The following is a 25,045-nucleotide window of genomic DNA, read 5'->3' on the forward strand; positions in this document are numbered from 1 at the left end:
CCAAGCCTTTGTAATTCCTCCCTAAGAGATCAGCGTTCGGGTGCAGATTCCCTGGGGAAGGGCTGGACCTTGACAGCTGACAGCAGCCAACATTCCCAGCAACTAGGGAAGGAGTGCCTCAGTCCTGGGGTTGGGTGGGTCTGGGCAGAACCCCATATTCCAATGCCTATGTCCCATGGTTGGGGAGAGAACCAACTGAGGCAGTGAATCTGAGACAGCTGCATCAGTCATGAGGAGCCTCCCCATGTGAGATGATTTCAATTTGTATCAGACACTCACCAAAAGCAAATGGAAATATAAATAAAGTTACCTAGGTTTTACTCCTTTACTGCTCACTAGGGACAGTGGGTACCAGAATCCTAGGGCAAATGAAACCAGATGACGTTAAGTCCAGAAGTGGGTCCAAATCAACCTGATCTGGCAATTCCTCTTCGAGATCCCACTTAGTGGTAATGAATGGAGGGATGATGCCACATTGCTAGTGCCCCTCCGTAGTCTGAAACTCACAGAAACCTGGCATATGTCAGAAAGGTGACAGCTATAATCATTTCAGGGTGGGGTTGAGGTGAATGTACCCTGGCGGACCATCCATGCTGTGACCCCCATCCGTTTGGTTACATGAAGCCTTAAAAGGAAAGCCACTGTTGTTTGAATTTAAAGCTGAGACAGTGCTGCGACTTTGGAAATGTGAACACATCAACCCGTAAGCTGCGGGTAGTAGAAACACGAGACCAGGAGGAAGTACATAGAAATCTTCATGATGCTGTGGAGTGATTTTGTAGATGTCAAATTTGACCCTAGAGTTCTTATTTCCTGCTGGTGGAACTTGGCAACCTATAGTGGGGGTAGTTTGGCTGGGGAGTGGGAAGATGGGGTGTTCCTCATTGATTCCAGAGGTGGCTTTCATGAAAGAGCATCTAGGAGAGTTGGATATGATCCTTTGGGATATGGGATGAAAATATTGGAATTTCCACTTACTGTCTATCTTTTAAAAATGAATATTTTATATATGTTTGTTTATGTTGCGTGTATTTATGTTGCGTGTACTATAGTACATGCATATAATTTATAAACCAACACACACCTATATTTGGGGTGTACCTTTGAAAAATTTTTACTAAAAGTAATATGCACCCTCTAGTCTAGAGAAGAGACTTTTAGGAGATCACAAATCCCTCTTTAAGAATCTGATGGGAAAAAAGGACACTGCATGTGTGCACACAGCTATGCAAACAGTTTTAGGGAGTTCAGAGAGCTTCTGAGGTCTGCGTGCAGATCCCAGGTCCTGGGGAAAAAGTTCTTGTTTTCAAGAGTCCTCATTCAGGTCTTATCCCAACATGTCTCTAGGCCACTTCAGCATCTGGGCACCCAGCAGGCTCCTCAGTTAAGGAGCCTGGCATTTGGTGTTGCAGGGCACCGTGTTCCTTCTCTTGGAGACCTGCTGAGCCAAAAGTAATGGATCCAACATAGTGGGTGCTCTCCTGTCACCCAACTCAACTGCCCCAGTGAGCACAACCATCTTTTCCTTCCATCCTTCATTGTTCACATTTGCGCATGTACACACACACACACACACACACACGCACCCAGAGAGAGAGAGAGAGATTATGTATTTTTTCATTATAAAGCACAATCTTGCAAAAATTGGGGAATATAAAAAAATGTATAAGCCAGAAAAATTAAAATACCCATAATCTCATCTTTCAGATCTCATTTTTGCACGTGACCTTTGGCACGTTACTTTGGCACGATATTTTTCTATGCATATTTGTACCCACGAAAAGATTATTTTAACAGCTTTATTGAGGTAATTGATGTACAGAAAAACTGCACACATACAATGTGTAGAGTTTGATGAGTTTAGACATATGCAAATGCCTGTGAAACCACATTCAAGGTAACAGACGTACCCATCACCTTCCAAAGTTTTCTTTCTTCCAAAGAGATCCATCACTTTCCAAACCACATTCAAGGTAATAGACATATCCATCACCTTCTAAAGTTTTCCAAAGTGTCCTGTTGGGTTTTCTGTTTGTTTATTTGTTTGTTTTGTTTTGTGGTAAGAACACTTAACATGAGACCTACCCTACTTACAAATTTTGAAGTGCACAGTCCTCTAGATTAACTACAGATACTGCTGTTGTGCAGCAGATCTCGAGAACTTACTCATCTTGCGTAACTGAAACTTTACACCCATTGAAAGGAGGTTGATTTTCTTCTGAGTTTACCTTAAAATACAAGCTTGTGTTTTTAAAAATATTAATTCCAACTCTTTTGTTGATTTAAAAAAAGTTTTTTTCTTAAGCAGGAATGAGACAGATAAATTGCACTTTAGCAAGTCTAGCAAATAAATAAATAAACAAATAAGTATATATGTAAATCCAGAGGTTCCCAGGATCTTGAACTCAGAAGCAGAAATTTTGACTCTCCTCTTTATATGCATTTGATGTACTCTCCAACTTTCTGTAAAACTCCCTCCTCCTCTGGTCCTTTCCTATTTTTCTTTTCTGACCCTCTTCTCACCTTCCTCATTCATTCACTTTTCCACATTGGTTTTTTTGTTTGCTTGGTTGGCATTTTTTGTTTGGTTTTCTTTTGGCATCTACCTTGAATGGGTCACTGAGATTGGTGTAGGGAACAAGGTGGACAAAACTGACCCCTCCCTTCCCCGGCCAAGTTCATGGTCTCCTCCTAACTGCCTTCATCCTGCCATCTCTTTCTTTTTTTGTTCCAAGTCCCTCTCTATCATTCACATCCTACCGACAGACATTCGTTTTTCTCCTTATAACTTACACCTCTAGAAACATCCACATATTCCGGTACCTTCACTGATGGTCAGTATTCCATAAACTGTCAGCTAAATGAAAGAGGCCTCTCTCCGTTGAATTTATGGCTTGGCAAAGCCATTTCATAAAAAATGATTAATGATAATTAACATTTTAACTTCAGGCCATTTAATGGCACCTGACAAAGGGGTCAAGTGAAACTCATGGGTGTCATATGTCAAATGTCACAGTTATGGGACGGGGCTGAATAGTAGCTGAGAATCAGATGAAGAGAGTGTGTGAGGAGCTGCAGAGATTCTGCGCCCATCCCTGGGGCCTGCTTCCCCTTTGCCCACCACAAAGGGATACCGCCTACATCTCAGGTTAGCAGTATCTGTGCTTCAGTGAGAATGTATGTTTGAGAATTTCGTTTTGTAAAAATGTAATAATAGCCCACTCTCTTCTGCCTTATGTGTTCAACACACAGCATGTTGCACACTCAGAAAAGACCACTGGATGTCGTGTTAAGGGACTTAATTTCCTTAACGTCCCAACCTTGCTCACCCCACAATTTCCTCAGCCTCTGAAGTCTCTGAACTGGTATCCTCAGTGCCCGTTCATCTTCATGTCCTCATTTCACTTCCTAACCTTAGCTGGGCTCCACGTTGCTCCTCTCCCACATATTCCTTCCCCTTTCTTCTTGCTCTCGAAAGTTTACAGCTCATTCTTCAGCAATTCCCCTCCTGGCTCCAACCAGCCCCTAGGAAACCCCCTCCTGAGGGTGGCCTCTCATCCACCGCCCTGCCCCACCCTTACAGACAGGGCCCAAACACCAACCACTGACAAGACAAAACTGAGCAGAAAGTGGGACCAGAACCATGTGGTTCAGAAATGGATTGGAGTCCTGGAAAGTGAGGAGATGAACGATCAAGGACCAGGCAAGATGGCGGACACCACACCAGGTACCAGATCCCTGGGAGATGGGAGCTTCATGTTGAGGTAATAGCTGGTAATGAAAAGAGCATACTCCTGGGTGAGGGAGGAGATCAGTACCCAAGGAGGAGAAAAGTGTGGCAGTGAAACAATGCTTTGGTCCAAGAGTGACACGCCCAAATTACATCTTTGGGAGTAGCCCTTTGCTGACACAATTGGGACCTCACAGTGAGGTGACACATGAGATACTGGGGACTGTAGTCTATGTCATGACCATAGCAGGGACATGAATGGCAAGCTGAAACTGTTTGTCAGTTCCCCAGGGAGCTCAACTGTTGTGGAGCAAGTTAATACTCGTCCAGTGAGAGCCAACTGTTACTGAGCACGTGTGCCCGCCACTGAAGTGAACTCTTGACACTCATTCTCACCATCACCGCACAAGCGAGGTTCCAGGTTTATCCCGTTTTACTTATGAAGAAGCTGAGGTTCGGAGAAATGAAGGCACTCGCTCCCCATCAGGTGAGTGCGAGGGACCAGAACGTGAACCCAGCTTGTTCTGCCTCCTGTATCCATATTCTTCACGTGGTACCAAGCTGCCTCTTGACCAGTTGAGCGTTGTCATGGTGACCATGCAGTAAGGGAAGGGAGGACGTAAAGAGTGGGAAGCAATACTATGTTTTCTTTTTAAAAACACTTCTTTAAAAATGTAAAAGTGAGTCTATTTAAAGAAAAATATCAACTGAATATAATACAAGTTTGGATATGGCTGGAATCTGGAAGGTGAAGTGAAAACTAGCAGAGGCTGGTGAAGTCTGAACTGTCCCTAGCAGGCGTCAGTAAATGGTGCTAGAGGGTGTGTGTGAGGAGCGATCAGGAATAAGGGGGAGTTTTCCAATGTACTTAAAAAAACAACCCCACTGTTAGGCCCAGTAACAGTCCCCATGGTCTGCAACTTTCTGACCTTGCCTCCGTGTCAATGTCAATAGCTGTTGTCACCAGTCAATGGGCCTCCCGTTTGGTACTTAGAGACTCTCTTTATGCACTTAAAAGGCATCATTAGTACCAAGTGGCTATTAAAGCAGTCTTGCTGTTCAGAATGATATTTCTGAAGCAAATGCAGAGGAAACGTGTGGAGGGTTGAAGTCATTAGCTGCGACCACAGAAGGACTGACCGTGGGCAATTGTGCCATTAATCTTGATAAGGGGAAGTGTGAGCTATTCATAAAATCCGCTTGGGGAGGTTTCTCCCTAAATGGACACCCGTCTGAATGACCCCATGTCTTTGCGCTAGGTAAAAGGGACACGTATGAACTGTGACATCGACTTGGCAAAATGAGTGAGGTAGGCAGGGCAGCTGAGGGTGGGGACACAACAGTGGGGAGACAGGCCTGTGGCAGGGGCCGCTGAGCAGCTATATGGTAGTAAGAGAGGAGTTGCAGCTACATTTTGTACAATGTGACTATGGGCCAGGCACAGTCCTAATGCTTTACATACTAGTAACTGTTTAATCTGCAAACAGTTCTGTGAGGCAGGTACTCATACGCCTCCCATTTCAGAGATGAGGAAACTGAGGTCTAGATAGGTTATGCCACTTGCCTAAGGTCACACACATTAGTCCCTGGCAGAGCTGGGATTCAAACCCAGGTAGTCTGGTTTCAGAGGCTGTGCTCTTACCCATCTTAGCGTGGGTGCACTCAGCCTCCTTCCACCTTTGCTTGGGGGATAGTCTTGGCTTTGGGGTCGCATAGGCCAGGACTGGAACCCCAACTCTGCCACTTCTTGGCTGCTGGGCCTTGAACGAAGGACTTCACAGACTTAAGGCTCCGTTTTCTCATTTATAGACTAGAGAGTTGTTCTGAGATTATATGAAGTGTCCAGCACTTCACAGCGCTTGAGTATATGTCATTGCTGTCCTCTTCCACATTGAGGCTACAGACACTGATTATCAGGCCAGGACCCTGATGGGGAATGTGACAGCCAGCCAGATGTCTGCCCCATCCAGCACCTCGGTGGCTAGGGGCTGCCCAGGCCACTGGCCAGAGAGTTAGCACCAGCTGCCTGATCGCCTGCCTCATACCTGGCCTTGTCCATCTTGGGTCCTTGGTTAGAGTCTGCTGTGGACTGAATGTTTGCGCTTCTCCAGAATTCATATGTTGAAGCCCTAACTCCAAGGAACTGTATTTGGAGATGGGACTGGGTGGAGGTAATAAAGGTTAAATGAGGTCAAAAGTGTAGAGTCCTGATCGATGGGGCTGGTGCCCTTGTAAGAAGGGAAGAGACACCAGAGTTCTCTCTATCCACCATAAGAAGGCAGCATGAGAAGGCGACCATCTGCAAGCTAGGATGACAGCTCTCACCAGGAACCAAATCAGCTGGCACCTTGATCTTGGACTTCTAGCCTCTAGAACTGAGAGAAAATAAATGTCTGTTGTTTAAGCCACTTGGTCTGGGGTATTTCTTATGGCAGCCCAAGCTGACTAAGACAGAATCCCAAATCCACATGTTGAACAGGAGAGTAAAGTCTGGAAGTATATTCAAAACTGCACCTTCAGCAATGATACCAACTTGGGTAAAGATGGTGACAAGCTCTATTCTACTCCTCCCATGGAGTGGTAGATTTGAATTCCCCTCTTCTTGACTCTGTACAAGCTTTAGGGACTTGCTTGACTAACAGAACACATGAAAGTGACGTTCTGGGACTTCTGAGGATAGGTCAGAAGAAACTTTGTGACTTCCACCCAGGCCTCTTGAAACTCACCTGCCGTGACATAAGGAAGCTCACACAGCCATGGAGAAGGGGAAACCTCTGCAGAGGGTAGAACCCCAGATCCTTCTTGGGAGTAGATCACCAGCTCCTGTCGAGTTGCCTCCTTAAATAACATGTGGAGCAGACACAAATCATTCCACAGAACCTGCCCAAATTGCAGATCCATGAGCAAAATCACTGACTGCTGTTGTTTTGAGCCATTAAGTTTGGGGTTGATTTTTCCTCTGCAATACATAATGGGGACACCAAGAAACACTTCTGAAGGGCCTCCACTCCTGCCCAGAGCCCCTCTGAGCCACCCCAGGGGTGACTTGGCACATGTGTCTAGGATGACCTGCTTGGAGGAATCTCCCTCCACAGCTCCACTCTGTGTGCAGGCAGCTGGGATATGGAATGGGCAGGGCTCAAGGAGGTCTCCCCTGGCTTGACATTGGCCTTGGATATCCAGGATTATTACATTCATCTTTGGAGTCCTTCAGAAACCATGTGGGGAAATGTAAATATTACATCTCATTTCACCCTGGGGAAAACAAGAAATCCGCAGCCTCAAGGGGAAAACCATAGGCTTCTAGACTTTCAGTCAGCCAACCTCTACCCCTCACCTTACATAGCTTCTAGAAAATGCTGGAGCCGGTAAGAGAAACAGCATGGCTGTACTTCACTTGTTCTCAACCTTAGCTGCACATTAAAATCACTTGGAAGTTTAAAGAAAAATACTGCTGGGCCTTACCACTAGAGAGTGGATTTGATTGCTCTGGGGTACTGATGAGATAGTGGTACTAAAAATCAAAACAAAATAAAACACCTCCCTGGCTGATTGTATGGGCCGCCAGGCTTGAGAACTACTGCTCTACACTCATTATCATTACCAACATCGGCCTCACTGTTCTAGAGCAGGACCTTTAAGACTTTCAATGACACCCATTTGGAATTTGGAGACAGTTCCAGGCAATGAAAAAAGACATCAGTCTCTGATCATCTCGCAAATAAGAATCACCCTTTACATTAATACAGATTTACTTGTCAGAGACTAGATTCTGTACCAGCTGAGAGGTGAGTTGGCCATCGCAGTAAATAATGCTGAATCTCTGAGTGACCCAAATTATTCATTTTTCAACTCTCTTTCAATCCTTTCAATCCTCTGATCCACAAGGGAGACGCCGCTAGCTTGTTTTTAACATCTCTTCAACTCTTGGCAAAAATCAGGGAGTTGGTTTTCCAATGACTACAATTCAAGTAACACCAATCTGAATCTTTGTCCCCATGGCAGCTAAATGAGAGAATTGTGGAAATTATGAAAGAGTTCCATGGTTTAATATGATCCCAACCTTCCAGGAGAAAGCTGAGTCTCAGAGACACTTTGGTGAGTGGCCCGAGGACTCAGGTCACTGTCTCTGTCCCCTCTCCAACTTCATGCTTACTGAAGAGAATCATGCCGATAGAGGGGTCCTCTGCCAAGTAACTGGGAGATAGCCATTAGCTTCCATTCTTACTCAGATCTCAGAATAAGGGCCGCTTAAGTCCCACTGAGGAAGAAAGGGGAAGAGGAGGCATAGAGGGTAGGAGAAGGAAAGAATCATGAAGATTAAGACTTGTTGGTTCAGGAGACAGTTTTCAGAAGTTACATGGAGAAAGGGTTCAGTTCAAAAAAGAAAGAACTTTCCAATGCTGTTGAGATTGCATCTGGCTGTGTCAGGAGACAGAGAAAGGCCCACCTCCTCCATCAGTTTATTTGTTTGCCTTCCTAGTGTTGGCTTTCCCTAAATGTGTAGAGATTCGCGACTGCACACTTGTGTTTGGGGATAGAATTCTCACGCTCGGAGGTACAGGGGACTCCTAAGATGCTTCCCTAGAATCCTAGTTAGTTTGTCTTCAGACAGCTGTGAGAGGCAAGTTAGTTTCCTAGGGACCTCCTCCCCCTCCAATCACAACAAGCCTTTGAGCTTTGGGATGGGGGAGGAGAGAGCCGAACCAGATGAGACCAGATGAGATTGAATGTGAATACAGATTAAATCCTGGAGGAATTGTTTTCACCTGTTATGTTAGTGGGATGTGATTTATTCTTGGCCAACAGCAGGTGCCCTAAGCCTTCCCTTCATGCTGACTCTAGAGTCTGGCCACTTGAAGTTCAGTCACTGCTACTCAGGTTAGAGGCCTGTCAGACCACATAGAGTGTTTGTTACAAAGGCAGATATTCTAGCTCACCTCCCAGGTTAGGATTTTTTAGTTTTGGGCTGATTTAAAAAAAAAAAAAAATTTTTGTGGAGGAATATTGGGGAACAGTGTGTTTCTCCAGGGCCCATCAGCTCCAAGTCATTGTCCTTCAATCTAGTTGTGGAGGGCACAGCTCAGCTCCAAGTCCAGTTGCTGTGTCCAATCTTAGTTGCAGGGGGTGCAGCCCACCATCCCATTGTTGTTAAGAACTCAAGCTCTAACCAACTGAGCCATCCGGCAGCTCAGCGGCAGCTCGTTGTCTTCAATCTAGTTGTGGAGGGCGCAGCTCACTGGCCCAGGTGAAAATCGAACCGGCAACCTTGTTGTTCAGAGCTCGCACTCTAACCAACTGAGCCGGTCATCCAGCCGTCCCAGTTATGGGCTGATTTTGATGGTGGAGATCCACAGGCTACACTGGTCAAAGGTGTCTCAGACAGCCATGTCCCAGGGAAATGTGGGCAGTGGGAAAGGTGGGAGATATTTTCAGCCAAGATATGGGGGTAGGTCCAGGAGGCAATAGACGTCTTTTCCATTGGACATTCCTGAGAAGGAAGGAGGGCGAGCTGGAGTTCCAGAAGCACGAGATAATTGACTCATAGACATTTAGAGTCTCAGAAACATAGGCTCTTATTCACAATGGAATAAAAGAATCTTAAAGTAACAGAATATATTAGCAGCAGAGTTTAGTGGTTAACCATCAGTGATACTCAGAGTTTGACTTCTTCACATGCTAGCGGGTAACTGACATCGAGTTACTTAACCTCTTCGAGCTTCTGTTTCCTCATTCATTGAATGGGACACTAGTAAGTACAATATAATGCTCCCTAGGACTGGTATGATACGTAAATGAGTCAGGACATTTAAAGGACATGACATTGGGTTTGGCACGTGGTAGGACTCCAGAAGTTATTATCACTGCCAGGGTCATAGGATCTAAGGACCAAAAGTGATCAGAGAGGTCCTCTGGTCAGTCCAATGCTGATGAAGTGACTCCTGGAGGGAGAGGAATCAATCCAGACATGGGTGTGTTGTGGCTTCCTGGTTCAACTTATCTCAACCCAGGCCCCCACCGCCACCCCACCCCCAGCGATTGCTCCGCAGCAGAGGGAGGGGCACTTTAGCCATCAAGGGAGTTGGGAGGTCTAGGTCTTGCAGACTCCAAACCTGAGACTGTCACCTTTCTGCACTTCCTGACACTCACTTCGCAGAGCTCACAGGCCAGCTGTCTGTGGGCTCCAGCAGGCTCAGCCCAGGAGAGCAGAGCTGTAACCTCCCTCCTCTGGCTTGGGTGTTTAATCAAAACAGTATTCAAAATATGATTCTGGGAGATTATATTGGGAGATTAGCGAGAAGCTCTTAGTGGGGAGAGATTGCCACTGGGGGCCTGAAGCTGAGATAATCGCAGGCTCAGACTGGCCATTCTCAGGCCCCTCATCTGTCCTCTTGGAGTGTACCATCCGGTCTGGAGCAGACATGGAGCACCAGGGTGGAGAACTAGATCATCCTCTGTTATTTTACATCAGGGGAAACAGAGAGAGGAAGGGGCTTGTCCATGGCCACACAGCAAGGTAGTAACAGGACTGAGATGGTGAAGCCATTTTCTGGGATTCCAAGTTACTCTTTTCAGCCCTTCTTACACCTCACTGTCTCCAGCCAACCAGGCCCAGCTCTTGGGAACAACCCTGGCTGCAGGCTCCTGCTGTGGTTTGGCAGAGGCAGGAAGAGGCCAGGCCTCCTAGACAATAGATGGAGAGACCGCCTCCTGAGGTTGTGGTCAGGCAGGCAGGTCCAGGTGGGCCTCCTTTCCCAAGGCTCACTGTTCCTGTAACAGGCGGAACAGCTGGAGGCAGAGCACAGGTCAGACCCTCCCCCTCCCCCTTTCACTCTCTGGATCCCAGTCTCTGTTCAGCCACGTGACCTCAGGCTTAAGTGGGTCCCTTCTCCAAGTGCTGACTCAATGTGATCCTGAGGGCTCCTCTCCCCTCCACAAAATGACTAGCTGGAGTTCCACTCCGAAGGACCAGGCCTCTGCAGACTGGAGCCTCCAAAAGGATCTACGTGGTCCCCGGAGGGGGCGGGGTCGAGAGCGCCTTGAAAGAAACTCCCAGCTAATGCTCTTTATTACAAGCGTTAATCCCGCAAAGCCGACTGGAAATAATGTTTATCTTTTCGCAGTTTAATTTTCAGGACCCTAAGCCGCGGGTCAGTGAGGGTGATTGGAGGATCTCCTGGGAGGTGGAGGTAAGAGCAGCTGTTGCCCAGAAGCAAAAGGAAAGTAGGGAGGGGATTTCCCAGAGGAAATGAGGGGAGGGTGATCCGAAAAGGACCCCAGTGGAAAGCTGGGGTCCGTCCACCACAGTTTCTGTGTGACCCTGAGCCAGTCCCTTGCAATCCCATTTGGACTCAGTTTCCTTATCTAAGGAAGGGGTTTGTATTTTTGTCATTCGTGATCCCTAAAGCCCCTTCTGAGTCCAATTATTCTACAGGAAAGAAGACAGAGTGGGGCAGGGAGATGGCCAGCCGCCTGTTCCCCAGTTTTCCAAGCCCCACCTTCCGGTCCACAACCTCCAAGGGTCTTAAAATGTCTCCCCCTCCCTTCTCCCCGAGGATGCGGACCCTACCCGCCCCAGGCTTCAGTGACCCGCAGGCTGGCCCCTACGCTGGTCTAAAAGGCCATCCCCCAACCAGCGCGGGTGGGGCTACAGCTCAGCAGTGGAGACGCAGCTACCAAGGAGCCAGCAGGTAGGCACACACCCCAATTGCCTTTCCCGCACCCATCTGCTCCCGGCTAGGGCTGGGTCCCGGGTTCACCTCCCTCTTTCCCTGTGAGCAGCGGCGAGCTCGTGCGCTGGCTGAAGCCAAAGCCACTAGGCCGGGGACCGAACTCGGGCGGTTCATCCCCCCCAGCCCTACTCCCGACACTGCTTCCCCAGGGGAACAAAGCCCCCTTCCCCGACCGTCAGCTCCCATTGGTTGGCCTGTACCGGAAGTGTTTGTTGACACTTGATTAAACCGAAAGAATGCCCTGTATCGCCTCCTATCGACGCGGCCAACTGTCAGACTGCGCCATTCTGTCCCACCCGAGGAGCGCAGGGGTACCAGCAGCGTGCCAAGGGACTGCCAGGATGCTCCCCCACGCCACACCTCCTAATGAACTTAAAACCCAAGTATGAACTAAAACACAAATGCAGCTTTCAGACAAATATCCGGACAGCTTCCGTAGTCCCGCACACAGGAAGCAGCCCAGCTCAGCGCGCTCAGCGAGCTGGTTACACCGCAGTTTGGAGGACTGAGCCGCAGGCGCCTCCGCCTTGGCTGTTACCTTGGCAGTTTCTCTCCCTGCTATGAAAGGCCCTGAGACATGCAGGCAGCCCACGCAGGGGTCCCCAGAGCCCCTGGCCGCACTCCACCCTCCCTCCCACCCCGACCTCTCCAAGCACCCCTGGCACAGATAGGCCACACAGCTTAGATTGGGTTTGATTATTTTTAAGGACACAAGAAGTGGGGAGGGGAAGAAGACGAATGTCTTCTGGTCCTTGGAGGCCAGGTCAGAGCAGAAGTTACAAAGTGAGGGATGGTGGGTGAGCAGGGGAGGGAGCAGCTTCAGACCCTGCATCCAGAGGAGGGAGGGAGACATGGTATACCGAGTGGGTGCCCTGGGCAGACTCCCCACCCAGCCTTCCCACTTGGCTTTCCCCCAAGGTGCCCTGTGCCACCTCCTCTGGGATCTGACCAGACGCACGTCTGCGCGCCACTCCCAGCTCTGCGTGCAAGGAGGGCCTGTAGGAGGGTTTCCGTGTGTCTGTTTGTTTCTTAGGCGAAGTGAGATTCCCCCAGTTCCTGGCGAGGTTTCCCAGCTTCTTTGTGTGAAGGTGAATTCCAATAGTAGGGCTAATTTCCAAGATTCTTCGCAAATTGCAAATCGCAAATCGCAGCCATTGCGCTAACCTGCTGAGAGAGGAAAGGTTGATTAAAACCCGAAGGCCACTGGTGGTGATTCCTAGGAAATCGGAGGTCAGTGGTGGCTCATCCGAAGGGAATCAAAGGTCTAGAAGCAATTTGCTTGCCAGAGGTAACATTTGGACCCGGTTATGTGTAAATTCAAATAACAATGTAACCCAATTTTCTAAGCCAGTAGCTAATCCTGAGAGAAATTACTACAAAGAACAGAATCTGGCAGTAATTGCTGAAGGCTGCCAAATGCTTGGAGAATGTCCCTTTGTGGGGTGAAATTCCCTTCCACCAGGCACAGCCAGAGAACCACCCAGGGGCAGGAGACACTGATTGGCAGTCACACCCAGCTTGATGTTGAAATTTTGGGGGTGGATAGTCTCCAGCGACAGCACCTGGGCTACACTTCCCAGCCGTTGTGGTGGGCCAGAGGGCTGCAAGCTGACTTCAGCATTGGCCTTAAAACAATTGTATGTGTCTGGACCTGCCCCTCACACTTCTCTGAAAGCCCTGTGCCTGCCCAGCCCAAGCAAGCCCTTGGTACAAGCACAGCAGGGGCCAGCTGCCCTCCTCTGCAGGGAAGGCAGGGGACAAAGGCACCTGTGCCAGAGGATCATGATGGTGCCCTCCTGGTACACTTGACCAAACACTGGACATGAGTGCAGAGATCTCGGTTGCCCATCATTTCAATGACTTTCTTAGTGATCCTAGGTAAGTTCTTGTCTCACTCTAAGCTTATTAGTATTTGACTTCATAATAAGGAGGAACTAGAAATACTACCTCTAAGCTTCCATTTCAAAGAGTGCTGTGGGACAATCTCGCACCAGGTCTGAACCTGGGCGTGCCCGAGAGGCAGAGAGGGTGTGCAATGGCTGGGCAGCTCGGTGGGCAAGTGTCTTTTGGACAGACACTCCCAGCACCGTCGGGGGCCCACTACCTTCTGCTCCGGACGGGTACTGGCACTGCACTGCAGGCTCCCTCCGCCTCGGGCACTGCGGCGCACAGTTCAGGGGCAGCCCCTGCAGGACAAACGTGGGGTTTCCAAAGGCTTTGGCTATGCGGGAAGACTCCTCACACGCGGAGTCTCTGGGGACCGCGGGTCGCCTGCCAGTGCCTGAAGGCTGTCGGGAAATGAGATGGCACTCCGGACTTCGTGGCTTGGGCGGGGTTGAAGGTGCACCTTCGACAGCGCTGGGTGCCGCAGTGTGCGCCAGAGACCAGATGCGCGGTTTCTCACTGCCTGGGTAGTGCATGGTCAATGTGGGGCCCCCTGGCTCCGCCCGGAAGTATTCAGCTTCTCCGGATCCCCGAGGCTCATTGAATGAGAAGCGGGACTCCGCCAGGCCGCACTCCCTGCGCTCCAGACGGGCCCCTCGAGCTGCAGCGCACGGTGCTGACAGCGACTGGCCCTCCTCATGGAACTCAGCCAGCCTGTCCGTAGCTGTGACCGCTGCCTCCTCTTCAGCCTCCTCCTCCTCCTCCTCCTCCTCTTCCTCCAGGTCTTCCAGGTCACTCAGACGCAGCCCCCGAGCTTCCTGGCTAGCAGCAACGTCTGCAGGAAATCAGGAGCGAGTGAGAAAAGCCCCAGGCCCCAAGGGAAATCTGCTGGAGTGCCCATCCCTGAGAAGCTTTTAGCAAGATGCGCCCTGCACTCAGGGCATTCACCAGGCTGGCCACGCCACCTCTTACACTTGTCCCCAGGGCTGGCGGCCTGCCCCTGGGAAGGATTCCCATCCCAGCCTTGCCCTCACCCCTTGGAAAACTCCTCTTCGTGCACCCCCAGGCCAAGGAAACCAGCACTTTTTGTTGCCCCGAGACCGGGATTCAGCTTCTCAGCCACATAAAAGCAAGGGGACAGTTTTGGCCCAATTTTCACACCCACGGGTGGCTGGTGTGTATTATTTAATTCAGCAAATATTTACCGAGTGTCTGCTATGTGCCAGGCATCTTTAGGCATGAATTCAGGGAATATAGCAGTGAATAAAACACCTTCTAGTGCAGGTGACATTCTTGAGGGGGGTCATAGTGATAAGCATGGAGGAAGAAATAAAATGAGACGACAATAGAGAATAACTGGGACTCTACATTGGCTTGGGTGGCCAGGGAAGGTTTTCAGAGGACACTTCAAAGTTGGGAAGAAGCTAGGTCAGTAGGAAATTCCTGGCAGAGGGAACCGTGCAGGCAAAGGCCCTGAGGCATGTAGGGGATGCAAGTGCAGGGGTAAGCAAGAGTGCCTTCCATAAAAGCTAAGCCACAGGGTGGCTTGGGAAATCCAATCAAACTGCTTGATGGCTGGAAACACCCATGTCAGGTGGGGTGGTGAACATTTTCGGTACCTTTGGTGTCACCATTTAGGCAGCCCTGCATTTCCTCTGCTCCACCCTCCACCTTCCTCTCCTCCCCGCCTTTGTTCTTGGGCGCCCAGGTCATCTTGTTCTCCTTCTTGAGGCGCCGGCGCGCGTTGGCGAACCAGGTGGACACCTGGGTGAGGGTCATCTTGGTGATAATGGCCAGCATGATCTTCTCGCCCTTGGTGGGGTAGGGGTTCTTGCGGTGCTCGTGGAGCCAGGCTTTCAGCGTGCTGGTGGTCTCTCGCGTGGCGTTCTTCCGGCGCCCGGCGCCACTCAACTCCACAGCTCCGTACCTATGGGGAGAACCTGGCTCACAGCTCTGGGGCTCGGAGCCTGAGGCGGCAGGCAGGAGGCCTGAGCTTCTGCTTTTCTCCCTCCTCGCTCACCCCTCTCTCCCTGCTCTGTCCAGATCAGCCCTATATTGGCAGGGGAGAGGGAAGGACTTTCGAAAGATGTGGCCCACATCTTACCGGTCATAGTGATACTGCCCCAGAGTCGGCTCATAGGGATAATAGGCTCCTGGTTGCGCCAAGCCAGGTGTAAAATTTCCTGCAGCCTCCTTGAATTCATACTGTGGATTCTGGTGGGGGAGGAAGAAAAAATTCACATTTGGGGAGAAAAGGAAGGAGGGTATTTGTTAAGGGTGTAAACTCTGAAGTCAAGTCTGGTTCATATCCCTGGACCACCACTTGTACTGGCTGTGTGACCTTGTGCACAGTTGTTAACCACTGTATGCCTCAGTTTCCCCTTGGTAAATGAGGATAACAATAGTACCTAAAGGTTAAGGAAGGAGAGCATTTGGCCGAATTCCTGGTGCAGAATAAGCAGGTAGTTAAATATTAGCTGTTATTATTACTGTTACTATTTGTGTCTCCCCCAGCCCTCCTTCCCACCAGTTGGGGAACTTCCCTGCCTTACTCTCCATCCAGAGCTATTACCTGGCCCTTTGTATCTGAGTGACTTTGGGTACATTCTTCCCCTCTGCGCCTCAATGAGAAAGTGACGACTTGCCTACCTCACACAATTAATAGAAGTGCAAATATTTTCTAAACAGCATGGAGTTCTGCAGACTGTAAAATGGTGTAAAGATGTATTTTTTCCCTATACACAATCCTAACCATTTCCTTTACTCGGAGTTGTGCGTCCTTCCTAGATTTTCCCTGGAGATGTCACAGTGGACTTCACCCGGCTGCCGCTCCTGCCCCCAGGCTGGGTGGGTTCCGGTTCACAGACCCAGGCCCCACCCGGCGTACTCACCAGCGCCCCGTACAGCGCGGGAGGCTCCGGGCTGTAGGGCAGGTACCCGGGGTAGCTCTGGGCAGCTGCAGCGGCCGCGTAGGGGGCTCCATAGATGCCCAAGGCCGCGCCGAGCTCGGGCCGCGCAGTGCCCAACAGCCGGCTATCGTAGGGTGCGCAGCAGAGAGCGGCCGCCGGGGTGGAGCCTGGGGCCACATCTGGGACCGAGCGCGGGGCGGATTCGCAGCAAGTGGCGCTTGAACTTGCAGACACCAGAAACTACGGGGGCGAGAGAGGGGGCACCGGAGGTCAGAGACCGGCGCCTGAGGCTGGCGGGAGCCAGCGTCGTAACTACCCAATCTCTCCTTCATTCAACATTAACTAAATGCCACTGTGTGCTGAGCCTTCTGCGGAGCACGGGAACGGGAATTCTGAGAATAATTCCAAACTGCAATTTATCCAAACTGCCCTTATAGAGACTCCTAAGCGGTTGCTAGGGCTCCAGAGTCCCAGAGGATTCAGCCAATGGGAAGGTTCTGAAACCCGAATTACAGAAGCTAAATTTCACGGGTTCCCTCTCAGACCCCCGCCGCCACCTTCCCCATCACAGGATATCACACAGGCAGAGCTAGAAGTTGGCCTTAGAGATCTCCATTACGGCTCACACTGACTCCCATTCTATAGATAGGGAATGGGAACCAGAGACTGTGCCGACTTGTCCAAGATCACAAAGCGGGTCAGAGGTCCGGCTGGGAGTAGACCCCAGGAAAATACACCCTGCACTCTGGGGAAAGACTGGAGAACAGTGGTAGGTGTCCCCAGAATTTCCCCAGGAAACCCTTGTCATTGCACAACACCCACACTGGTCTGGGACATGAAGGGACCAGAAGCAGAGAGTTTGGACCGACCCAGGGAAGGGGGAGGATAAGAACAGAAGTTAACCACGAACAACAGAAAAACGGTGAGATGGACAACGCTCTGGACTGGAAGTCTTTTTTTCTGAGACTTCCCGGACCACCTCGGATATCTGTACCAAAAGAGGCCTGTCTGGAAGTTCTCTGAGATCCAAACCACCTCTCTGAGGGCCTGCCCAGAGTGCCTAAGTTTCAGGTCACCCAATTTTCCAGCTTGTCCCGAGGGAGTTGAACGTTCTCAGCTAGTGGTTGGGGATGTCAGAGTGGACTGTGGTACATTACCCTGGTCCTTGCTCCCTCTGGCTTCCCAGGAGACTCGTGCGAGAGGAGGGCGCACTGGGGCAGGAGCGTGCACTGGGCATCCCCTCCACCCACTATGTCCCCATCCCCCACGGAGGCGCCTCTTACCTGGGAAGCGCTGCCGTACGGGTGTCCAAAGTGCGGGAAAGACATGATGGCTGTCACCGGCCCGCCTTCCTCTTCTCTTGCGTGTCCCCGCTTCGGTCTCTTGTATCTGCGCCTCCAGCCGTGTGCCGCCTGGGTTCCTCACACGGCTGCGGGTGCCCAGCGCGGGGTCCTCCGCCCGCTCGGCGCGACTGGAGGCAGAGCCGAGGGCAGCCTCGCTGCCGAGCCCTGCGCTCCAGAAGGCGCTCCACCGACCGGCGTGGTTCGGAAGACAGAAGGGCCCATGGATGGGCAGGGGAAGGGAGAGGATGCGGGTTCCCAAAGGCGCGCAGTGGCGAGGCAAGGTGAGGCGCGGCGCGGGGGCTGTGCGGCTCCTGAGGTGTCCTAGTCCAAGGTGGCCAGAGGCTCAATGTGACGTCACGGTAATCCCAGGTCGCCAGGCGGGCCCCCGGGCCCTGGGGCCCCGGGCCACCAAACGTGCCAAATGCAGCCAGCCCGTGCGCGCGCGCGCACTCTCACCCACACTCACACTTGTTCTGGGAGGTTTGTGTAGCTGGTGAGAAATGTCAAAGACCCTGACCCTCTCTGCTTGACGCTGGATCCTATCCCTTTTTGCTTTACACTCACGCGCGCGCGCGCATACAATCTCTCCAAATTACCCGGGAGAAGTAGGAGAAACGCCTCCCTCTGCGCCACGCAGGCCCGGGGCGCAGCGCACTTATCTCCTCCCTGAGGCCCTAGGAGGAGAGAAGCAACCCAGGCAGCGAATACAAATGAGAGAGAGAGATAGAGAGAGACAGAGAGACAGAGAGAGAGAGACAGAGACAGAGAGAGAGAGAGAGAGAGAGAGAGAGAGAGAGAGAGAGAGAGAGAGAGAGAAGGGAAGAAAAGTGGGGGAGAAAGGCAGGAGGGAGAAAGGAGGACGAGAGAGGAGAGAAATGAGGAGTCTAAGTGAACAGAGGTGGGCGGGGGATGGGAGGGAACTGGGGTGGGTGAAGGCTGGGCGGAGGTTGAACCACCGGCAGGTGAAGAGCAGAAGCTCCGGGGAGCACCTTCCAGCCCAGCTTCCCCGCCCCTCCGCTGCAGGAAAGTTTGTTCGCGCCAGAGGCCCCGCGCTGGGCGGCGTCAGTGAATCCCACTGGCCCGCCTGTCTTTGTCCTCGGGGATCTGGCTCCCCGCCGCAGTCTCCCCAAGACTAGCTAGATTCAGGCTCTCCAAGTTCTGGCCTTTGCCAGGGCCTTGACCTCCGGGCTTCTTTGCAGCGGTCTGGCCCTGGAATGGACCAAACAGCGCCCCCTCGAGGCCAGGGTTCAGGTCCCCTGGGAGTCTACCTGGAAACGCGCCACGTCTGACCCTGGGCATCTGCAGTGGGCGGGCTTGGACCCCTGGGTACCTCGTAGGAAGGCGAGGTTTGGCTGCCTCTCGCACACCGCCTGCTGTGTCCACCCAGAGCGTGCACCCGCAGGAAGGCGCCGGGCTGAGCTGCAGCCTCTGCGCTCCGCTGGGGGTGGCGCTGGCGAGCCGCGGTTCAGCGGCCTATTCTCTGCGCTCCGCCGGGACGCCTGCCTGGGCCCAGCGGTCTGACCACTCCCTTCTGCATCCCAGGGGTTTTCAAGGGGGCACTGATGGGCGGAGGAGCTCGTTGGAGCCGGGAACAGGGCTGCGTCCTTTATGCCTAGTCCCCGGATATGCAGCTCCGGTTTGCGAGCACCGAAGACTCCGCACTCCGGAAGGCTCAGCCCCCAGGCCTGGAGCCTCTCCCCGCGTCTTCCCGGGGTTAAAAGGGTCGACCAGTCTGGTGGGGGTGAAGTGTTCGGCAGGTGCTGCGGGAAGAAGAGTGGAACTCGCTTTCGGATTTGCAGGCCAGCAACCTTAGAAAGCCTCGCCCTTAACTCACGGGGTCACTGCACTTTACAGTTTACAAAACGCTCTCCCAAGCCCTCGCCGCTCTTTCCCGGAGTAATCAGAGGCGGTGGTCCAAGGGCCCAGTTTTATTTTCTAGTCGACACACAAGAACATGTGGTCCTGAAGTTAGGGACAACCCAGGTCTCTGCCCTGGATCCTTGAGAGGCATGGAAAGAGCTCAGGGAACTGACAAGTTCTGGGGACCTGACCCAAGATGCCTAGCCACTGAGTTTGCCTGTGGCATTTTACAGAGGGGTCTGGTAGGCCCGGAAGCCAGAGACCTCTTTAGAGAGACAGCTCTAGCTTCTTTTTTTCTTTTCACAGATTCTGCAGAACGCGCTAGGCGCTTAAAGAAGCCGCAAACCGCAGACGGCTCGCCTGAGATTAACAGGAGGACAAACTCCATTCTAAATACTAACAAACCCAGCGAGGGTTCCTGGCTGTGCTGCTGAGGGTCGTTACCTTGCAGAAACCTTGCGTTCATCCGGGTAACTCCTACTTAGAAAAAGAATTATAGTTGTCGCCAGATTGATTTAGTGATAAAAATTCACCATAATAGATAGATCCCTTGATTTTTCAAAATGCACTTTGGAGCTATGCATGCATTTGCAGCTTGGATACATCTAAGCTATTTTTTTTTTTAAAGTAAGAATTGGAGAGAATTTATTAAATTAGTCCCTTGGGGAAGATTACTGCTAATTAATTAATTGCAAACATTTCCAGAGGGAAGGTATGTCAATTGTAAAGTAATAAAATTAGATAGTTGAAATCCTTACTCAGCAACTTTGATTGCCCATTCGTTCCTAAGCAGATTTTTTTTTTTTTTTTTTTTTTTTTTATGACAGAAAAATGGGGATGGTGGTGGAGAAAAAGCATTAGTTCTGTCCCCTGGCGATCTGGTTGCAAAGGAGAAACTACCACATAGAATGTATTGATTTTCAGCTGATTTATAAGACCTCTGTGCTATCAATGTGTGTGCAGGGTCTGCAGGCCTCCCTCTCCTCTTTGCTCTCTAGGATTAGAGAAAAGCAACACGATTTTTTCAAAAGAAAAAGAAAAGAGGAGGAAGAACAGTGGTGAAGTGAACTGGGAGGAAGGACTATGAAGGTACTTGGCTTTTTTTCTTCTGTAGAGAAAGAAAACAAACAGCAGGCCAGGCTTTATGTGACGGCACCTTTCTGTTGTCTTCAGAGTGGCTTTGTGGTACCAGGGATGTCTTTCCCTCCAGGAAGGCTCCCATTTCCAAGCATGGCAGACCTCGATGTAACATATCTTTCCCAGGGAGAGGTTGTACCCACAACAAACCTACCCTGGGCTGCTGACATGTGATTGTTACCACCTCAAGCATTTAATAGGGTTCCCTAAAATTGGTTTTTAATGAAGTGTGCCTATCCCATCATTTTGGGACCGCATTTGGGACCCCCCACATACACAAAAAAACAAAAACAAAAACAGCAACAAAAAAACAAATCCAATGTTTAAACCAGTATCAACCTCTATCTGGCAGAGACCTCAGGTGAAAGAAAAGAAGTCTGTTTCTTGGAAAGTCTGATTCAGGGTTGCGGCTGTGGAATTGGCTCTCATCCTCCTGACTGTTGACAGGCGCTTACTTCCCCAGCCCAGTGCTTTAAGCTTTTCCACCATGCTGGATTTGCATTGCTTTGTTCAACGCTGATTAATTTAGTTTCAGGAAAAATGCCCAAGTGTATATGTGTACACAGAGAATTTTACTGAAGCAAGTAAATAAACCTATCAAATACAGACCCTCCCAGTTATACTGAAGGGCGTCATTTCACCTGAAGTATTTTAAACAACGATACAGATTCTTTTGTTGTATTACGCAGTGTGCCCTGATATTTCTTCTAGCTGCTCATTAAAACAACTATGAAACAAAGCACACAGTCAAAGGCCTATTTGGAGCAGAGAGGGTACTAATCCACCTTGTTTATTCCCGTGTTGCTTTGCTTTAAACCATTGAAGTTTCCAGCAGGCAGAGTAAAGGACATGTCTTTGACAGTAAACTTGAATACAAGTACCACACACACACAAAGGAAAACAAATTATGGTGCATTATTTTGGGTTAACTATCCATCATTTCTTAATGATTCATAAAGACAGTAGATTTTACCTGGAACAGTGAGGGGGGCGGACAATAACCCAGAAATACCCCATATCAACTTCAAATGCCTCCCAGATGGAATGTGTGAGTATACAGGCATAAAAACATAGATGAAAATGTACTACATTAAAATTTTTAAGTATGGAGTTTTTTAAGGGACTGTTTTTGAATTGAAAGGAACGAAATTCCCTCCAATCTATGCATGGATGAACGAGCCCATCTGGACAAATGCATCTATAATTTATACTGACCAGTCACCGCAGGTCTCCCCAAGTAAAGCCGAAATGAACGCTAATTGTTTTGACAGAAATAGTGTCTGTGGCATCTGATTGTGAAGCGCAGTGAGCACCTGCCTTGCCTGACTACATGTTGTCAACAGCGACTCTGGCATCGGGAGGGGAACATGAATGGACAATAATTCCCAGATGAGGGAGTGGATGTCGCTCATCAGGAATATGGCAACTAGAAAGAAAGAATGAACTTCTGGATAAAGTGAAAATATGAGACTGAAGGAAGAGATCCTGGCGTGTCAGCAAACCGGGTACCAACTTGAGCATAGCGTTCAAAATGATAGCTCATTAATAACAAAATGCCTTTGCATTCATAGGATGCTTGGAGCTTTCCTAAACAGCCCTGCTTTATCTTATTTAAGGCTCATGATAAGGACGTTACAGAGGTGGGAAGCAAATCCAAGATCACATAGCCCAGTAGATGCCAAAGGAGCAGCTAGAATCCAGACCTCCTGACTTTGGCTCTTTCCACAAGAACGTATTTCAAACAGATATAAAGCCAGACACTGCCAGGAGACCTCGCTAACTCCAGTCGGACTGAGAGAATTCACATGCAGGTCTCTGGATGACACAGCATAATGTAGCAGAGAAAATGTCTAAAGAGATGCCACAGTAAGCACACAAGCTCAGGGTCTCTGCTGCGTGTTTTTATATCACCCTGTATTACGAAACAACATATATAATAATGTGGGAGTTTTCCTGTGTTTCCCTGAAAATAAGACCTAACCGGAAAATAAACCCCAGCATGATTTTTCAGGATGCTCGTAATATAAAATAAGCTCTTATGCATCTTTTGGAGCAAAAATTAATATAAGACCTGGTCTTATTTTTGGAGAAATATGAAAGGGCTTATTTTATATTACGAGCATCCTGAAAAATCATGCTAGGGCTTATTTTCTAGTTAGATCTTATTTTCGGGGAAATACGATGGAAATGTGGTGTGGATCATTAATCAAAATGGAAAACAACAAGCAGACCCAGCTGTGACTAAATATACAGAGGGTGCCAAAAGACAAATGTATACACATTTTAAGAAAGGAAAAAACTATTAAAATTGTAATACTTAATATATACCGATAACAAAAGATGAATACAAGTCATGTTTGACTTCTGCAATTACAAGAGGTGCTTAAAGTGGTTACCTTCAGTGTACTTTTAATAGTTCTTTCCTTTCTTAAACTGTATACACATTTTTTTGGCACCCGCTGTGTGTGTGTGTGTGTGTGTGTGTATACATATATATGTATATATACATATAACAGAAAAAAAAACCCTTCTAAAAATCTAACCAAGTTATGTTTCTATATGTACATTGGTTTAAAAAACAGTTAATGGAATTTAGTTAGTGACTATTTTCAAGAAAATAAAACATTTTTAATCCTGGTTTTTGCATCTGTAGACTGGGGAGTTTAGGGCATGTAGTGCTCATTTTCAAAGTGATTTTTATGTATTGAAATTCTTGATTATTTTATCCTGTGGATGATGACATCTTTCGAATAAGCTCAAGGCATCTCATGTGTTTTCAAGGAATTAAAATGGAAAGTAAACAGCAGATGTATGCATTGGAAAACCACGGAACAGGTTTTGAAGCTCGAGTCTTTGGAAAAGAAATGCACAGAAGAAATAAAGACCTTAAAGGGACAACATGTAAGGACTCACTAAGGTAGGATGCTGTGGCCTTTTTCCCCTTTGTGACAGGGCCTAGGTGTGGTCTTGAGGTATAATTAGAAACAGAGTCATGACCTAGACAAATGGGAAAGGAGCTGGGCTGGTGCTGCTCTGACTACAGCTAAAGACTGTGCAATTTTGCGTACAGCACTGCTAACAGTTTATAAGGATGATATTTTGTCATTTTTTCCCACTAAAGGATTTCACTTCATAGACTTGAAGCCTTCAATTAAAATATGAGCAGCTTCAAGCCATATACTTTTTTCTCTTATTAGTGGCATTCTCTTTCATTGTGGTTTCTCCTACTTTTAAAGCTGAGCATTAGAACCGACCAGGAGCCTTTTTTCGGGTGCCACCTGGGGCCCACTACGTTAGGGAAGCTGGGACCATTTGTGATGTCACGTGTTGGCCACAGTAATTTATGACAAATCTTCACAAATCAATAAAAATATGGGAAGTATATCATTTTTAAAGGAAAAAAAAGAGAGAAACACATGAGACATACCCATTAAGGGCACAGCCATTCTAATACCTGCATGTCTGCTTAGGTCTGCAATTAAAAACATTCTGATAATAAATCTCCTTGCAGTCTCTTGTAATGCTTTTAACTTTCCTGAAGGTTCAAATTGGTATCCCAAAAATGTGCCAGGACTTTCACAAGGTATTTTATAGACTCATAAATAAATACGGCAATTAATCTATGCTATATTTCTTTCATATTTGATGACAATTTATTATGGCATTCACCCATTCGGTGCACAAAAACTCTAATGCACTTAAAATCGGATTTCAAACCAAACATTTTATGGGAAAATATAGTATTGATCATCCATTTAAAGATATCATGAAGATGATTCATAACCTACTGTAAAAAAAGATCTCAGGAGGGTCTTACAAATGAGCAGGGTGGCGGAACAGTCTATTCATAAAACCAGAGCTATTGGATCCGTTCTTCTTGTTTTCCTCATTTATCTTTGAGTTTTCCAGCACTGATTACTTTTGCATGTTGCTGTTTTATAAGAAAAAACACCTTCCATAACATTTTTCATAGTGACAGAGGTAGTGGAATTTCACAGCGAGTATTTTCTGTTGCAATTGTCTGTTGAAATTCTGTCTGCCAGAAGAGTTTCAGGGGCAATAGAGATATTTCTGTTACTTTGGAGTCAAAGCTATTGCATGGCCCCCGTCACCATTATTTGTTATTGACAGATTTTGGTGGTCCTGAGTCATCTTGTATCCCTGATAGTCTGTGGTCCTAGGGTACTGTGAATGCTTGAATATCTTTTGTGCACACACAGTACGAGGTGCTAGTGAGGATATGAGAGAATCTGAGGGTGCTGGCCCTTCTCTTCACGTAGCACACAGATTGTCTGTGTACATTCCACAGACATTTATCGGGTGTCTACTACATGCCGAGCCTGGTTCCAGGAGGCAAGGATTCAGTACTTGAACAATACAGGTCCCTGGCTTCATGCAGGCTCCATTCTAACAAGTTAAATATTCTTACATCATCCTGGAATCATTTAT

At 48.8% G+C, this 25,045-nt stretch overlaps 1 protein-coding gene across 2 annotated transcripts; it reads right to left on the bottom strand.

The window, feature by feature from the left end:
- Nucleotides 1-12,149: 12,149 nt before the first annotated feature.
- IRX6 (iroquois homeobox 6) lies at nt 12,150-19,110 on the bottom strand. 2 transcript variants are annotated; one of them, XM_019749774.3, is made up of 6 exons: nt 17,540-19,110; nt 16,239-16,496; nt 15,452-15,561; nt 14,967-15,274; nt 13,568-14,182; nt 12,150-12,627 (listed from the first exon to the last, which is right to left on the bottom strand). In XM_019749774.3, the coding sequence occupies exons 1-6, from the start codon at nt 17,582-17,584 to the stop codon at nt 12,623-12,625; spliced, it is 1,341 nt and encodes a 446-aa protein (XP_019605333.3). In that variant the 5' UTR covers nt 17,585-19,110; the 3' UTR covers nt 12,150-12,622. The 2 variants fall into 2 exon arrangements, with proteins under 2 accessions (XP_019605333.3, XP_019605332.3); XM_019749773.3 differs by having other exon boundaries at nt 12,150-12,630; nt 17,540-19,108.
- Nucleotides 19,111-25,045: the final 5,935 nt, after the last annotated feature.

The sequence above is a fragment of the Rhinolophus sinicus genome, chromosome 8 (genome assembly GCF_057876585.1).
Source record: "Rhinolophus sinicus isolate RSI-liver-muscle chromosome 8, RSI-T2T, whole genome shotgun sequence".
NCBI classification, from domain to species: Eukaryota; Metazoa; Chordata; class Mammalia; order Chiroptera; family Rhinolophidae; genus Rhinolophus; species Rhinolophus sinicus.

Bases quoted from the DNA above. Each gene is read 5' to 3' on its own strand.
- IRX6 (XM_019749773.3), bottom strand. From the start codon at position 17,584: ATGTCTTTCCCGCACTTTGGACACCCGTACGGCAGCGCTTCCCAG. The intron at 16,497-17,539 runs GTAAGAGGCGCC...TCGCCCCCGTAG, and splicing joins CGTACGGCAGCGCTTCCCAG to TTTCTGGTGTCTGCAAGTTC. The intron at 15,275-15,451 runs GTAAGATGTGGG...TTCTCCCCATAG, and splicing joins GGGCAGTATCACTATGACCG to GTACGGAGCTGTGGAGTTGA.